The 17263-nt window shown below is 41.1% G+C and overlaps 1 protein-coding gene across 3 annotated transcripts in view; it reads right to left on the reverse strand.

The window, feature by feature from the left end:
- Positions 1–17263, reverse strand: part of Corin (corin, serine peptidase) — a 195745-nt gene that overhangs the window by 50830 nt on the left and 127652 nt on the right. For all 3 annotated transcript variants that reach the window (XM_029545006.1, XM_021210625.2, XM_021210624.2), the window contains exons 6-9: positions 15211–15324; positions 5958–6065; positions 3514–3624; positions 1945–2061 (exon numbers count right to left, since the gene is read on the reverse strand). In XM_029545006.1, the coding sequence (XP_029400866.1) occupies positions 1945–2061; positions 3514–3624; positions 5958–6065; positions 15211–15324 (450 nt within the window). The remainder of the gene's footprint in view (positions 1–1944; positions 2062–3513; positions 3625–5957; positions 6066–15210; positions 15325–17263) is intronic.

The following is a 17263-nucleotide window of genomic DNA, read 5'->3' on the forward strand; positions in this document are numbered from 1 at the left end:
TACTAATCCATGCTAATCCATAATCCCAAGTCAATGAGTATTGGACTGGAATTCTCCTTCCAGCCCCTCTTGTGTGAAATGTTATATATTGTCACCTTGTATAAAAGATGTCACTGGTTTTTTTTTTTTCCTCCCTCAAGGCAACCTTAAACATTTTTCGTAAGTGTTAAGTGCTTCATGTCATTTTAGGACATTGTGTATTCGATAGTTCAGCAATCTATTAAGTGCCTGCTCTGTGACCAAGGAACCGAATGCTGAAAGACAGAAGGCCACGCCTGCTCTGTGCAGTGTCTCCAAGTTTAACAAGGATGGCGTCCTGTCCTCATGAACCTGTGCAAACACCCCTTTACCAGAGGTGTTTATCAAGAAGCTGACGTAGACTCGGGCTGGGACTAGGCTGCCCAAGGGAGTGATCCAGTCAGATGGGGTAAGTTGTCATGAGGAACCCTCTAAGCAGAAAAGCAATAGGAAACAGCCTGGAGGGGATGGCACACCATGGTCTTTGCTCTGTATATAGTGTAAAACACATTCCTCTTCCTGTCTCAAGACATTGGCCATGTGCTGCCGTGGGTCTGCTGTGCTCATCTGAGCTCCCCTCTTCCGAGAGAGCTCTCTTCTCAGCCTTCAGCTTGATGTCCTAGTATGTCTCCGTCATAAGCTTTAGACAAGGGCTCTTTGCCAAGTGTGCACAACACACAGAAGCACAGCACCCTGAATTCTTGACAGCCTGGGCTGCATGGTTGGATACTGATTGTAAACTCTGTCTGACATGGAGAGAGAGCGCCATCACTTGCTTTGTTAGACTGAATTCCCAGCCGTGTATCAACAGGCGATATTTATTCAGCTTTTCCCAGGCACAGCAGTGATTATCTTCTGAGCTGATGTGGAAACTGTGACCTAGAAAGGTAGGGCGATTCACCTACAACCACCCAGATAGCCAATAGTAGCAAAGAGCTTGAAGCTCAGCCCGAACGTTCATGTGCAATCCCCCCGTGCAATGCTGATACTCTATGAACCAACATGGGGGGTTATTAAGTTGGGGATATTCCACAAGTCCCATGCTAGAAGGTTTTCATAGAAATCGGGTCTTAAAATAATCAGTGTAGAATCTTTTTTACGAAAAAACAACCAGAAAAAAAAAAAACAAAAACCCAAAACCCATAGATGATCACGTTTAAGACCCAAAATGTTTTAATTTCTCTTTTCTGTTTAAGTTCCATGCATAGATAGTATGTCCCCTTTAAAGTATATTTAAATCTGTTGCTTGGCAATGTGAAACATTAAACTGCTTCTCTGAACATGGCCAAATTAGGATGCAGTTACATTTAATTTCATGAGCCAATTCCTTCTATTTGGAATCTAATCACATTTAACTGCATGCTACAAGCTTAAGTTTTCTCTTTATTAAGCCTAATGAAGAGAAGGTTCCATAGCACAGCTCAGCGGAGTCTGAGCAGTGACTTCATCTCAAGCCTCTGTCCTTGGGAATGAGTTTGCAGCCCGTGCGTGCTGTTTAGGCATTGTGCATCTACCAAGAGAAAAGGTGACTAGAAAATCTGGACTCACGTGTACAGAAATCCTGCTTAAGAAACTCCCAAATGCTCTGGTTTGTTTTCCCAAAGAAAGATCCACCAATACAGGAATGCTCTGTAGACTGGGGACCCTGGGAACACTGGAGAAACTGAGGACACTGAGGTCACTGGGGACAGTGGGAACACTATGGACACTGGGGACACTGAGGACACTGGGGACAGTGGGGACACTGGGACACTGAGGACACTGAGGTCACTGGGGACACTGAGGACACTGGGACACTGGGGACAGTGGAGACTCTATAGACACTGGGGACACTGAAGACACTGAGGACACTGAGGTCACTGGGGACAGTGGGGACACTGAGGATGCTGTGGATGCTGGGGACACTGGGTCACTGGGGACACTCACCGTCACTGCAGTTCTCCTCGTCACTCCCATCCTTACAGTCTTCATCCCCATCACACTGGAAGGTACTAGGGATGCACTGTCCACTTCTGCATTCCACCAGGCCCTGGCTGTGACAAGCTAGGGGAGGCCAGGAGAAAGGTCACCTTTTTTACTGATTCTTCTTAATGTTCATACAAATGAACACCACCAACAAAGGATGTGTTGTACATACATACAAATGGATGTAGCTCTACTTTTCTTTTTAATTCCAAGAGTTTTTTGGAATGGAGGGTTTTTTTCTCCTTCCAAGAAGTTCTCTTCATAGTGAAAGAGCACTTAGGAAGAAAGGAGTGCTTTTTGGGGACAGTGGCCATGATAGAAGCTGCTCTTATGAGGGGTGTGTTTTGTGGCAACACTGGGGTAGGTATGTCATATATACTTCAAGTTATGTAGGGAAAGAGAAGGCCAATTATCATATTTATGGAACTTTTTATACAGCCTTTCTTATGTCAAAATACAATCTATGTGATCTGTGCTCTAATGTTTGCCTCAACGTCTAAGTCAAGTAATCATCCAGCTTCATATGCAGCTCCCATGGGTTCTGAGCTTACAGAATGACCTAGTAACAAATAAAAAATATTGAAGCAAATATATTCATAACTAACATGGGCCAAGTATTTTCCTTATTATTATTTCTTAAACAATTCAGTATAAAAGCTACTCACAGAGCATTTACAGTATATTGTGGAGTATAAGTGAACTAGAGATGACTTAAAAGTGTACAGGAGAAGTGAGATTAAACACATGCCTCTTCATATAAAGAGCTTGAGCATCCTCAGATGGTGATATCCAGCCAGAGCTCTATAATCTACGCAGATACCACAGGGAAACTGTGCACCAACTCTTTCTACTAAGTGGATTTAAAGGTTTAATTCTAATATATGTAAGATACGTCATTTTAATCATTTCAGGTCAGTTGTACTATTTAAACATGTAACTGCCAGTATTAACTTTTTTTTCATTTCTGTTGTCTGAGAGGATAGTATGTTTTCCAAGAGAAAAACATGGTTAACAATCATACTTGTCACAAATGATGTGCAAACAAGTTCTCATTTACCTAGAAATATAGCCTGCTATAAAATGATAATCACGCTCACACACTTTCTGTGTTCCATAGGAATATAACAGGCTCCTTTTCTCTGGCATTCCTCCATGTTCCCCCACAAATGGCCCCTGAGAACATGCTTGGCATGAGAAAGGGATGGGGGCTCCTTGGTCTCTGGGAAGAGAATTGTTCTTGGAGAAGTCACAGAGGTGTGAAGAATCCATGAGTAGCCAGAGGAAAAGCAGACACCACTGGGCCGGATCAGCCAATCAAACTGTGGACTTTGGAGGGAGGAGCTTAAAGTCACTGCTATAAGTTTACTGGTCTCACACCTCTTGAATGCTCTACTCACAGACAGAATCAGAATGATGGCTTGAGAACCATCCTCCCTGAGGGCTGTTTACATAATGGACTTTGGTTTCAATGGACAGTCTCAACAGGGAAAAAGAAAAACAAGCAAAAGGAGACATCCTGGGGGAACTCACAGCAGTTGACCTCATCAGACTTGTCCACACAGTCATGGTCCCCGTCGCACACCCACTCAGCCGCAATGCAGCGCCCGTCTCCACAGCGATGCTGTTTTGTGAGATTGCAATCTGGAGAAAAGAAAAAAATCCTGAAGATGAGGGAAAATGTACGGGAAACTCTTAGACCTTTGCAGCTCTCAGTTCCAATTAAAGACACTCACTCTCTTTCCAGTTCCATCACTAATGTTTCTGGGATAGATTTGCCTAAGTTCAAATGCTCCTTTCTACCAGTGTCAGACTCCAACGTCCACATCCCTGAAAGCGAAGAGTCGTCTGTTTCCCAGGACAGGTATTCTAATTATTGGACGTCTTGCTTCCTTTATTTAGGGAAAAAAAATTAAATCTCTGACTTTTACACTGAGTCAAGCGAACAAAATAAAGCTCTGAGCTTCAAGACGCAGATGGCTGATTGATGTGTTTGTAACAAGTTTGCTGTGTCCCTAAGAATTACAACATCACTCTGGCAGGCTGGAAAGATGAGAGTCTTCTTATGTCATCCCTCCTGATGCTAAGCCTGGGTTTTCTACTGGATTATCTTAATCTATAGCTCATGTTAGAAAGAACTGCTAAGCAAGAAAGGGAAACCATTATTATTGTTTTTATGATTTCTTTGCATCTGGATATATACTCTGCCTCAATCCACACATTCCTGGAATTTGGCAACTGAGAGGTTGAGTTTACTAAGTGACAAGTTTCCTGTCTTAAAGGGCAGAATTTATACACTGATTTATTTTGATGGGTGTTGTAACATAAATATAACAGTTCCATAAAAGGTATTGATTTACAAATAGATGAAAAATGACAAAGTTTCATGTGTATCCATGAACATGGCCTTTGTCATCATCTCCTGAGCAACAGTGGACTGTAAAGCATATTTTAGAGAAATCAAGTAGAGAATTTCTCTAAATTTGCTCCAGATTGCAATCTCACAAATGAGCATCACTGTGGAGACAGGCGCTGCCTTGTGGCTGAGTGGGTGTGCAACGGGGACCATGATGGTGTGGACAAGTCTTAGAGAAATAACGTAGAGAATATGGAAGGCATGGTGTGAAGAAAAGAAGTAACCACAAGAGAGGAGCTTGGGCAGGAACCGGAAGATCTACCCACCTTTGGTCCACCAAAGACTAGGAACAGGGCAACAACGGTCCAAAGAAACACTATAAATTCTGCTATTTAATGAAGGTATCTTGAAAGTATAGACTTTGTCTATGCTTTTTGGCTTATTTTCAGGGGCCTCTGGTATTAACAATTCTTTTTTATACATGGACACTACCCACTAGCATGGTCAGATTCTAAACTGGTCCTACTGTGGCACTTTCCTGACCTGCCTTTTCCCATCCTTCACTGGGAAATGGAGGGGTGTGGAAATGATGAACTGTAAGGATTCTTCACAGTAAATTCTGTGATGAACAAGATTCCAATTGTCTCACATCCTTTGTCCCAAATGCAGTCCCATACATATCAAATCACTAGTGAGTGGTTTGTACACCCAGGGTTTTCAATATTTTATGGATTTGGTGAGGGAAAGGTAGACAATACTTGTAGAAACTACTGAATTTCCCATCTTGAGGTTATTTTCTGTCCACCTCTACTCCAAGACTTTCTTTGCCTCATGCTCCGATTCTTTCTAGCATCCCTTTAGAGAGTCTCTAATGCTGACCACAGTGCAACATTTGTCTACATTCAAGCTTGCTCTCTGGTACATGCTGCAGAGGTCCTACTGTCAGTAGTATATTGCATAAAACTAGAAAGCTGATCACAAAGCTATAAAGATCAATCAGTAAGAGTTATTTTTTTTCTAGTTTAAATTCAAAAGACATGATGCAGAATTGAATATGCTCCTTTAAAGGAAGGTTTGTACTTGGGAAGACAAGAAGTCAGCATCTGTACATAAAACCAATTTGCCATCCTAATCCTTGGGGAGCATACTGTGCAAGGAGTCACTACAGTGCCTGGAAGTCAGCTGCTCTGAGGGGTGCGAGACTTTGGTCACATGCCTTTCTTTGTAATTGATCTCTGAACACAGTTTTGTTCAGGAGCTCAAAATCCAACCAAGAGACAGTTCTAGCCAGAAAAGAAACAGGTCACGACACGGAAAAACACTAGCGTGTTAACCATATTATCTTTCCACTCCACTTCTTTACTATGCCCTTAGTGTGACTGTTAGGCCAGAAGTAAGATACTGGTCCATAAGGTGTAACTGAGAGCAGTGTTTGGACATGCTCTTCTTTCTGAAACAGGAGGGTTGTTGTTGTTGTTGTTTTATTTTGTTTTGTTTTGTTTTGCTTAATTTTGTAACTGGACCTTCTAGATATTTAGGAAACAGACAGATATTTGTTCTTGGTCATAAATATCTTGGTGGTTTTTTTCATGAAATGCTTTAAGGAATCAAAGCTACTTACCACAGTTTTGTTCGTCACTCAGGTCCCCACAGTCATCGTACCCATCACACACGAGGCTGTAATGGAGGCACTTGCCTGTGCCACAGTGAAACAGACCTTTGCTGCAGTCTGCAAAAAAGGGAAGCTACAGATGCGTCATCAGAGCGGAGTAGATACACGGGATAGCTAATCGAACAAAGGCTAGGGTGGGAGGAGAGCCTGATGTTGACCTGACCCATGCCTGTTGTCATAGGCAAGGAGTTAGAGACGCTCACCAGCTGGCGGAGTCACTGGGAACCTGGACCAAGTCCACTGAGTCCCAGGTCAAGTACTCTCGCCTCTTTCTAAAAGTCTCCATCTGACTTCTACTTTATGTTGCCTGAAAGATCTTTGACAATCAAAGACGAGAAAAAAAAAAGTCCTTCTTGGGCCACCATAGTAAGTAATGGAGCCTATGTTTACCTGGAATGGCCGGCTCTGGTGGAAGGTCTGTAGCTCTTCTCTATGCGCATCTCCTTTACTGGGAAAGTCTAGGCTGGTGTAAATGTAGTGGCGCCTTAGCCTTCTATCTGCATTTTAGGGTTGACATTTCTTTCCACATGAATACCATCGCCTCTGTCAGTGGGTATTCTATACCACCATCCTCAAGTAAACGTGTTCCCAAGAGACTAGGTGACATGAAAAATGTAGGAAGCTTCTTTTTAATGTGGAAATAAAATGCATGCATGGAAAGAATTTTGTGAGCGAGCAAGAACTTCTGGAACAAAGCTGTGACTAGAAAGACTGGCTGATTGGACTTCAACGATGTGGGGAAGTTGAATGTTGAAAGCCCAGAGCCAGACTATGTTGGACCATCTTTATCACCATTACTTGATATTTATTACCCTCTTTTTCATGTGACCTAGCATCTTGGTGACCACAGGTACATCTTCTGGAATGTTCAAATAGACTATGAGTTTCTGCCAACCAAATGCTGTCAGTTAGCACCTAAGACCTATAGCTGAAATTTCCCCATTTTTCTGTAACCCACCTGTCTGATGGTTCCACTGATGTATTTGAAGTCTCTTGACTTTTTTTTTTTTTTCGAGACAGGGTTTCTCTGTATAGCCCTGGCTGTCCTGGAACTCACTTTGTAGACCAGGCTGGCCTCGAACTCAGAAATCTGCCTGCCTCTGCCTCCCAAGTGCTGGGATTAAAGGCATGTGCCACCACCACCTGGCTTAAATTCTTTATTCTTTTCTTATTATAAAACTTCATTCAACTGTTACCATTTTGGAACATAGTACTTCAGTAAAGCTGAATCTGTGTTTCTGGATATTTGGCTACAGAACAAACCATCTTTTGTGGTACTTCAAGATGAAAGTGATTCTTTTGTTGACAGATTATCAATATTATTAGGAACACAAGATTTGCCCTTGGGTAGCCTAGAACTCTTACATTAGTTCTGACATCCAACTCTACAAGTCTCTAAGTTGGACTCTGAAACTGGAATAAAATAATAACAAACAATGTTTTGGAGGACAGTTTAACAAAATTGAAATGTGAAAGATCTCAAGCCAGTTCAAAGAGGAAAAGGGCACTTGTGACAATCCTAGCATTGGAATATCAGATATCAATGTAGAAAGTATGCATTCTGACCACAAGCTCAAACTATGTAAACATTAACTTAGAATAAATCACACACCTAAATGAATGAGTAAATATAATAAAACTTCTAAAAGAAAGCATAAGGGGAAAGTCTTTGTGACTTGGAGTAGGCAAATAATGCTTAGATAAGGCATCAAAAGGATATGCTATTCCAAAGTGTCTTTGACAAAATGAAAAGACAAGCAAAATTGTAGAAAAGTAGCTGTAAAACATACTTAGGTTTCACATCCAGCATGAACACACACACACACACACACACACACACACACAGAGAGAGAGAGAGAGAGAGAGAGAGAGAGAGAGAGAGAGAGTAATGGTGTAATCTAACAACTCAATTGAAGGTAGAAGACTTGAATTAAATGTCTTTCAAATTTAAACAAGTGACTAGGTACATTAAAGGTGCCAAACATTCCTAGGTATCAAAGAAAGGCAAATTAGGACCACCAAAGGATTCTGTTATACATCCAATGTCTACAACCAGGAAAGCAAAAAGGAAATCCAAGTAATTGTAAAGATTTTGTAAAATAGAAACTCACATACATTGTTGGGGATGTAAAAGGACTCCATTTTTGAAAGACTTTGTTAACTTCATCTGAAGAAACTGCAACCTTTTCATACAACTAATTCATGTTTTCTATTCTTAAGATTTTGTCCAAGAGCATTTAAACATGGTTCATACAAAGACTTGCAAGTGAATACTCACAACAGCCTTATTCATCACAGCCCAGAACTGGCAGAAGTCCAAGTGTTCACCAACCGATGAACAGACAACAAAATAGAGTACATGATTACAATGAAACACTATCCAAAGATTAGAGACCAAAGGCCTGATGCGTGTGACTACGTTGATTAGCCTCATAATGTTATGCTTAGTGAAAGAAAACAGAATCAAAGTCTTCATACTATATGACCCATCTATGGAATTCCCAGAAGACAGCACATTTATAAAGACAGATTTCAGAGCAGAGATTTCCAGTGTCTGTAGGGTTAAGAGTGGGGGTCGACAGAAGATGGGTGGGAGGGAAGATTGGAACAGACTGGAGAACTTGATGACTGACTTGTGAGGATGTTTGTACTGGTATGTAAATTCACTAGATTCTAGTGGGTAGAATTTACAGTGTCATACCTCAACCTCTGGGAAACATTCTGTCCCATGTTTAATAACTAGGTTTCAGACACGTATTATCCTTTTTCTTACTAGAACTAAATTATGGGTAAAAAAAAAGGGGGGGGTTATTATGGGAAGGTCGTTTTCTCCCATTTAAAGTTAAAAACAAAAGAAGAAAATTGGGTTTCTTCAGGTTGTTGAGAAAGGCCGCGATTGGTGACCAGGATCTCAGAGGAGTGGATATCACAGTAAATTTAGCATGCTTCAAGTAAAGGAACAAAAGCAAATGAAAGCGGTGAGAAATGAGCGCTGATGAAGACTAGGGATTCAGTGCGCAGGCCCCAAGTCCTCTGATCCCCACATGGCTACCTAGAATCCTGTACCTCATATAGGATGTGGGGAGCACAGCCTTGTATAGCAAGCTAAGCTCAACAACAATAATTATTCTCCAAAGACTTTGCTACCTGATTTCCAATTTCTATCCAAGTACCGGTGTTCTAAAGTCCAAGAGGGTAACTATAGTCTATGATAACCACAAAGGAGACTGAAGAATAAGCATTATGAAGTGGTATCAAATAGAAACATTGATCGTTATATAGTATATATAATTCATTATTGAGTTAGCACACATAACTCAATAAGTATATGCCATTCCCATGTCAATTAAAAATGAGAGGTCTTTGTTGTTGATTGGTTAAACGGTTCATAAGCATCTATTTCAAGAAGCTTTTCATCTGTGAGGAAGCACCTTAACTTGTAGAATCGCTTCATTTAAAGAGTAATATTGGCCTTGAAGATCCTCTACAGAAATTTCAAGAAAAAAATAAATAAACACATTGCATATCTTCATTTCTCCCAGCCTGAATAATTTTCAAACAAGGATGGAATAATAAAGGAAAATGCAAGATCTAGGAAGAGGTGCCAGTCTTCTAGGGACAGTCCTGCTTCGTTCCGTGCTACAGAGGGCATCCTCTATCCACAGTGCACCCCTCTGCTGAGTGAGGCATAGGACAGCTGAGCCCAGGGAGTTACGACCTTGCCTTTGGCATCCACAGGGCACATTAGGGAGTGGGCCCTGAGAAGTGCATAGTTCTTTGAAAACGTTTAAAGGGCCTTTTCATTTTTCTTTTGTTTTAATCAATTGTTCTTAGGAAGTCTTGAATTAATTTGGAAGAACATGCGCTAGCCAGGGAATTAGGGTTTTTAATTTAACAATCAAGTGTATGAATCCATGCATCCCCCAGAGAGAAGAGGGCAAAACTGGAAATCATGAATAAAACTCTTTTCTAGCAGTGTGTTTTTGTTTTTCTGATGGTAGGAACATTAGGGAATCAAATACTCCATTTAGAATCTGATTGACCTAAGAGCACACCAAAAATTTCCAGAAGTTTCTGTGTCCTCTTTGAAACCTGTTCTGGATCTTTGGTAATCCATACTAAAGCACCTCATCAGAGATATTTTTAAGATTAGCTTGGTGTTGACTAAACTACTTCAGAAATGGAGAAAACAGGTATTTTTTTTTAAAGTAGAAAATTAAGATTCACGTAGTTGCAAAGTTCAGCTTCCATAGTTAGGACCTCCTGGTGAGAAGGTCCTTTTCAGAAGTTAGATACCAAATTAGCTGCACTTAGAAAACTGGCCTGTTACTTCCGTACTGCCCTGGGGATCAGTAAACACTCAAAACCCAAACCAACAGCACCAGCTGCCAGGAAGCCACAGCAAACAGCAAAGACCACAGTGGCTCCTTTTATTTGAGTAAATGTTTATTTGTGCTGAAAGGAGATGCGGCCATCGTAATTTGGGGCCAAGAAATCATAATTTTCAAAAGGTGTTTGGTGCTATTTTCTTGCTTAGTTCAAGCATAATTTTTGCCTGGACTTATGTGCTTTTGTACCTCCAGCTTATATATAATTATTATTATTAGCAGAGAGCTTGATGGAAAAATGTTGCTTCTGAAGGTCTTTCGTGTAAATATTTACTTCAGGTTGGCATCTGATAAATAGAATATTGACCTTTGTCCCTCAAAATTATCATTAAATTAAAGCCGAACGCTAAGAAACAGAAAGCCTTTTTAGCAAGGACATCCTTCGGTTTTCCCAGTGCCCCACTCTGTAAACACAAGCTGATTTGCCTCAATTTGAGAACCAAGCAGGGACGCTTAGTTTTCAGTCATGGGATTTTGGAGAGTAAAGGTTACTTCACACAATCTTCTCACTGTGAGATGACCAGAGAGGTTAAAAGAATTACCACGGGCACTGCCTCGGCCCTTAACAGACCTGTAAGAAGAGGCTGGCCTTGGTGAATACCTGGACTTTCTTCTCCTGCTGACTAGATCTGGGGGAGGGTCCTCCCCTGTCATCCTTCTGGCCCTTCAGATGGAGTAATTCACTGTTGCCTGGGAATGGCTGTTTAGCGGTGACCTTGATTGAAAACCACTAGACAAGGGTAGCTTTCCCATCATGCTCTCAGCTGTAGCAGTGACAGTGTCTCCAGGTATTACAAAATGTCACCTACAGGTTTGAGAACCACTGTCCTAGAACATAAACATGGGCTGTAGGCCTAACCTAAACCCTCCTTTCCCCACCAGCCTTTCTCCATACCCATGTTCAAAGCGACCTTGTTTTTTAAGTATAGGATTTATGTCACTGCATTTACATCTTGTTTGGTTTTAAGACACTTGAAATGTCATATTTAGTACCTGACTTAATCCCTAAGGTTTAATAGTATCTGGGAAAGGCTATAAATTCTCCCTTCTGGGCCTGGGGCAGCAACTGTGGCCTTGAAATCACATCAACTGTCTGCACTGGACCTGTCAATATTCGGTCACGAGTGAGGAAGGGGATCACCGGGGTTCGCTCGTCCCTGACAAAAGAGACTGATGGCTGGAAGGTTCTGGAAGGGTGGAAGTCATTGTCTACAGTTGTGTTCCCAATGGTGACCTCGCCAAACTCTGATGGAGAGTGCCAAAGAGATGCCACCGGTTCAACTCAATGACGTCACAAAATAAAGCAAAGAGACAATCACGCGAAAGGAGGACTTGTGTGGGGGGAGGGGGATTGACAGGGACAGAAGATGAGAGTAGTTAGATTGCATTTTATACGTGAAAGAAAACGTCAGAGGCAAGTTAATTAATAAAACAGGGAAAAGAAGGTTTAATGTTCTCTGTGTTTGTGTTACACCCCTGATTAGACTAAAAAACATATCTACACTGAAAGCAATCAAAATATAATGGGTTTCTATAAAACATATCTACTACTGGGTTCACAGATAGATGGAATTTGAGACTCTGCAGTCATTTGGCAGAGTCAGCATTTCCTGAGAGCCGCTATACTACGGGAATTTTTGCAAGCATTTGAAGCTCTTTGGTTACTTGTCAAATGAGACACTTTTATTAATCAGAGGGAATTTACATGCATCCTTATTTTAGGGGAAAAGATCTCTAGAAAGGCATGATGGTGGTGAGCACTCGTTTCATTATCTTCTTGGCCACCATGAGGGGAGCCACTGGGCTCCACTACGTTCCTCCTCCCGGCTATTCTGTCTCACCTCAGGCCCAGAAAGACACCAGCAGCCAATCTTACGCTGTCACCTCTGAGACAAAGAAACCAACACCCAAACAAAACACAACCCTCCTCCCCCCAACTCACCACATAGAATAAAATCCTTCCTCCTTTTAAAAGGTTTCTCTAGGTGGTTTGTCTCAGTCATAAATGACACAGTAGAAGTGGCAGAGACTAAGGTAACTTTAGTGACAAGCACCATCATAGCCATAAACCTCAGTGTTCTTGGGGAATTGCTCCATGCCTATATAGGTTTTATATCCAACAAGTCAATTCTATAGGTTTTATACTCAAGAAGCAAATTCTATAGGTTTTTATATCCAACAACTCAATTCTATAGGTTTTATATCCAACAAGTCAATTCTATAGGTTTTATACTCGAGAAGCAAATTCTATAGGTTTTTATATCCAACAACTCAATTCTATAGGTTTTATATCCAACAACTCAATTCTATAGGTTTTATATTCAACAATTCAATTCTATAGGTTTTATATTCAACAACTCAATTCTAGAGACAGTCTTATTTTCACTTGGTTCATGAAGAAATGGAGGCAAAGAGAGGTAGAGCTGTGTCCAAGTTTATAGAATTAGGAAGGGTAAGGATAGAAATATAGGAAACGGGAGAGCCTGCGTCGAGCACATACAAGACTGATGGCCACGTTATATGGCACTCCTTACAATTAGGTAACCACGGTTGTCACAAGCAAACAAACGACAGTAAAGCCAACCAAAACCAAAATAACTTCACCCATTTCACCCAAAGTTCAGAGCAAACGGTTTCTAAAAGTATTTGGTCAATTTCATGTGCCAGAAAGTGTAAAGTCACACACGGTGAAGGAGCCCTCGCCCATCTGATCTTGGATGCTAGCAGAATCAGGCCTGATTAGATTTTGGGTGGGAGAACTTTTTGAACCAAAGTATGTGAATTATTTTCTTTGGGATTTGTTTTTTGTTTTTAGATTTGCTCCTCTTATTTTATGGGTATGAGTGGTCTGTTTACATGTATGTCTGTGTACCACATGCATGTTTGGTGCCTTGGAAAATTTAGAAAAGGGCATGAAATCCCCTGGAACTGAAGTGATGGGTGGTTGTAAGCCATGTGCATGGTGGGAATGAATTCTGGGTCCTCTCCAAGAACAGTGAGTGCTCTCTACTGCTAAGCCATCTCCTCAGTACCTTGGGGCTTTTAGCAATATACACCTACAAACAACCATTGTGTGGCAGTATTAGCAGCCCGGGCTTCAACTGTTCTTGGGGCTGTGGGAACACTCTGTTTTGCACACAAGCCCTCCTTCAGACACACGTGGTTCTCATGGCATCCAAGACGACATCACTATGCACCTCCCAGAATAGCAATCACCTCATTCAGTTGGTAAGCAGGGAAACTGACTCCTTCAGATTGTATCTTAAAGACTGTAGCTCGAAGCACTAACAGCGGTTACAATCAATGCTCAGCACCAGAGAACAAAATGATGGAGCCAGAGCTGGCCTCACAGGACTAAAGGCATGTGTTGACCCTGAATAATGTCCCAGTACTGGTCACAGCAGGAGATCAACAAGAGATTCTACTGCATCCCCATCAGATGGACATAATCCAACTGAACCTTTCAGAATCCCTTCCGGTGATCATTTTGAATAGTATGTTCTGCTAATGTAACAGTCATAGTCCTTAATGTAACCACATAGGCTAAACGATGTTTTACCTGTAAATCTGCATGCATAGGCTTTCCTGGAGAGAAAATACTATGTTGTAAAATAAGAGAGAATCCTTACTAAAAATAACAGTCTTCAAAATATACATAGCATAACTTAATTCCTACCAACTGCTATGTAACATACAAAATAAATAAATGTACAAATAAATAAGGATGAGAAAAAGGGAGAAAAAGGTTGAAGGTATGTAGCATTAAACACTGTTGATTTAAACTGCAACCTTTCTCAAACCTTTAATATATCAGCATGTGTTGAAACTCTCTAAGAAGTTGACACAAAGCCTCTCCTAACCATTCTTTTTCACTCAGCTGTTCTTTTAAAAAGTTGTGTACTATGAAACCACATTTTGATGAACAGCGCTCTGATACTATGATATGCTACCTGCCCAAAATTCCAGCAAACGAACATCTTAACCCTCCCCACAGGGAAAAGAGTTGGTATCTGGTAAACAGGACTCTCTCAACTAAGGCATCATCTCAATCTCTCACCAAGGCTGGGTGAGTCTCCCAGGAAGGAAGCCCAGCTCTACCCGTGCTGACTGGGATTAATTATACACTGGTAACAGCAGCCGGAGCACCGAGGCTCAGCTCTGCTTCGAGTAGAGAAGATGTAGTGTAATTCTCAAGGTTAGTGTTTCCCTGCTGCTCAGGAACAACCTAAAATCAGAATCTATACTGGACAAACCACCGGCTTAAATTAAACCAGAAGGGCAATTGTGTGGATCGGAGGGCTTAAAACTATCAGCACCACTATCTCTCCAGCTAAGGGGAAACTTAAACCAGCAACAAGCTATGGCTCTGTTGAGTCACGAATGTAAAGAATCATTAATATAAAAAGGTTTCCAAAATAAACCCCAAAAACCTCCTCTAAATAATTGACCGTTATATTCACAAAATTTTCAAAACCGAAATTTCTCACCCAAAGAAAATAAATTCCACCCCCCCCACACACACACACCCAACGATAGCATAGCTCTACAGGAAACCAGTTTACTCTCTGAGCTGTTCCTTCGGGTATCTAGCTGCAGGAGTACTTATAAACCCAAGCCTTGGAGCAGGGTGCAAGCCCAACATGGTGGCTCTAGGGGGGACAAACCTATTGGCTCACTTCAGAATGGCAAACCAATGGCCGTCTACTAATGACCAGGTTGGCTGTCAGTATCCGCCAGTGCAGTGTCGCAGGTGTCTAGGCTCCTCAGTAGAATCCCTTCCCACCCAGCTAAGCACCACAAGGCTTGTCACCTACTGCAATGCGCCTCGTCGCTCCAGTCATCACAGTCATTGTAGCCGTTACACTGCAGCTTCTTGGGGATGCAGAGCCCGCTGGTACACAGGAAACTCTCACCCCCTCCACAGAGCGCTGGAAAAGAAAGGGGGCGGGGTCAGAACATGTTTCTTTATTCTTTCAAACTTAGGAGAGAGAGAAAAAAAAATTTTTTTTAAGTAATAAAAAGTTCCTTTGAGATTTGACAGATTTCCTTCCAGGTCCCCTCGCTGTCACCATTTCCCCTTTGGACTCGGGAATGCTCATGGTAGAATTATCTAGAAATAACCCAAACAGCACTGGCTGGAGACAGCCAGGTTACAATTTACCAGCGGGGGATCGCACAAGAGGTTTGTGTGTTCAGAAACAATAAAGCATTCAGCCCCAACAAGTGCACAGTTTATGTGGAGAAAATGCCCAATGGGAAGATGTTGTTCTAAGCGATTGCAAACAACGTGAAAGCAGAGTATTATTGACTGTACAAAGAGTTCCCTCTTTAAATGCTACTGTGTGCAGCTCAGAGAGAGTTCTCATAAAAACAGAGTCAGACAACTGATGAGCTCTGGAATACGGGAGCAGAGACCCCATGCCCTGCACTTGAAATATATTTGCTTGCCTTAACAAAAGGTCAGTTAAAGTGTAAGGCACTATTTGGGCATAGGAAATGTGGAACTTTACTTATTAACTAATAATATTTTCTATCATTTTTGTCACTGACAATGAACAGTTACATTTGACTACTTTTTGCTATTATCATGATAGTCTCTTTTTTCTTCTTCCTTAAATTTCAACAACTATTTGACTACTTGAAAATTACAATATGTAACAAATTTCAAATAGAAAGTCAGAAATACTATCAAGAAAGGTCACTAATAAAAAGGAAACGTCAACGAAGCAGATACAAATAAAGTTCCGTGTGTGCTTATGTGCACCAGGTATTTTTTAAAACTACAGGACCTTTGACTCAAAATATCTGATCTCTTGGACTCGGTGCAAAGGAAATTAATATTAATACAGAAAAGTTTTACTTTAAGGCTATTCATACCAGCCTTGCTTATGATGAGGAAACCATCCGGTAGCCATTACATAAAACACAGGGACTGCCTAAATCAATTTGGTAACTCCACAGTAAAGACTACTGTCAGTGTTACTGAAAACGTACACCACAGAAAATAACTCAACATCCCGGGGAAAAGTTCAAGATGCTTCAAGTGAAAAAGGCATGACTGATGTTAAATAGCATATTATAACTTGTCATAGCTCAAGGTCAACTACTGTAACTATACCTAGTAGAAAGGCTCAGGACAATTTTTATTTTGTTTCATTCTGAATTTTACAAATATAGTGATCAAGTGTATTTCTCTAGTCAGAGAAAAATGCTATTTTTTTTTTCTTTTTGGAAAGGAAGGTACAGTTTTAGAATAGTAGAAAATAAAATCATCGAAGTTCGGGTGCATCCCAGTCACAGGGATGGTCGCCTGATCACGGTCTCCTGAAGTACGTATTCCTTGATCATGTGACCCTTGTACCCCTAATAGTGGGAACTGAGAACTAGATAACTCTTTGATGTAAAAGCAGAAATGAAGAATAGAACAAAGCAAGAACTGCAGGTAGGGAATCCCATCTGTCACCGCTCCCAGATGTTCCATGTTCCGTGGCTGGCAGTTAGAAGGTTCTAGATTAATATTTGATGGGAAAAGCCACATAAATCTCCAACAGGGCCACACATCATCACAAAGCCGAAAGGAAATAAGCATTGCCATATCAATGCTTTTCTTCCCCAAAGCTCTCATGAAAATCAGTGTTTTGGTTTGTTGGAAACAGAGTCCTAGATGATCAGATAATCTCACAATATCAATAATAAAAATATGGTTCTCATTGCACCTTATAGTTTCAGAATCAATCCCGTTAATTACATAGTGAATCTCAACTGCCAAAGTGCTCAATAAGTCTAAGGTGTACAGTGAAGGAGAACTTAACACATGCGTGAATGTATTTACTAAATATAACTACAAGTTCAGACTCCTTTTTTTTT

This window comes from Mus pahari, chromosome 13 (assembly GCF_900095145.1).
Source record: "Mus pahari chromosome 13, PAHARI_EIJ_v1.1, whole genome shotgun sequence".
Lineage (NCBI taxonomy): Eukaryota > Metazoa > Chordata > Mammalia > Rodentia > Muridae > Mus > Mus pahari.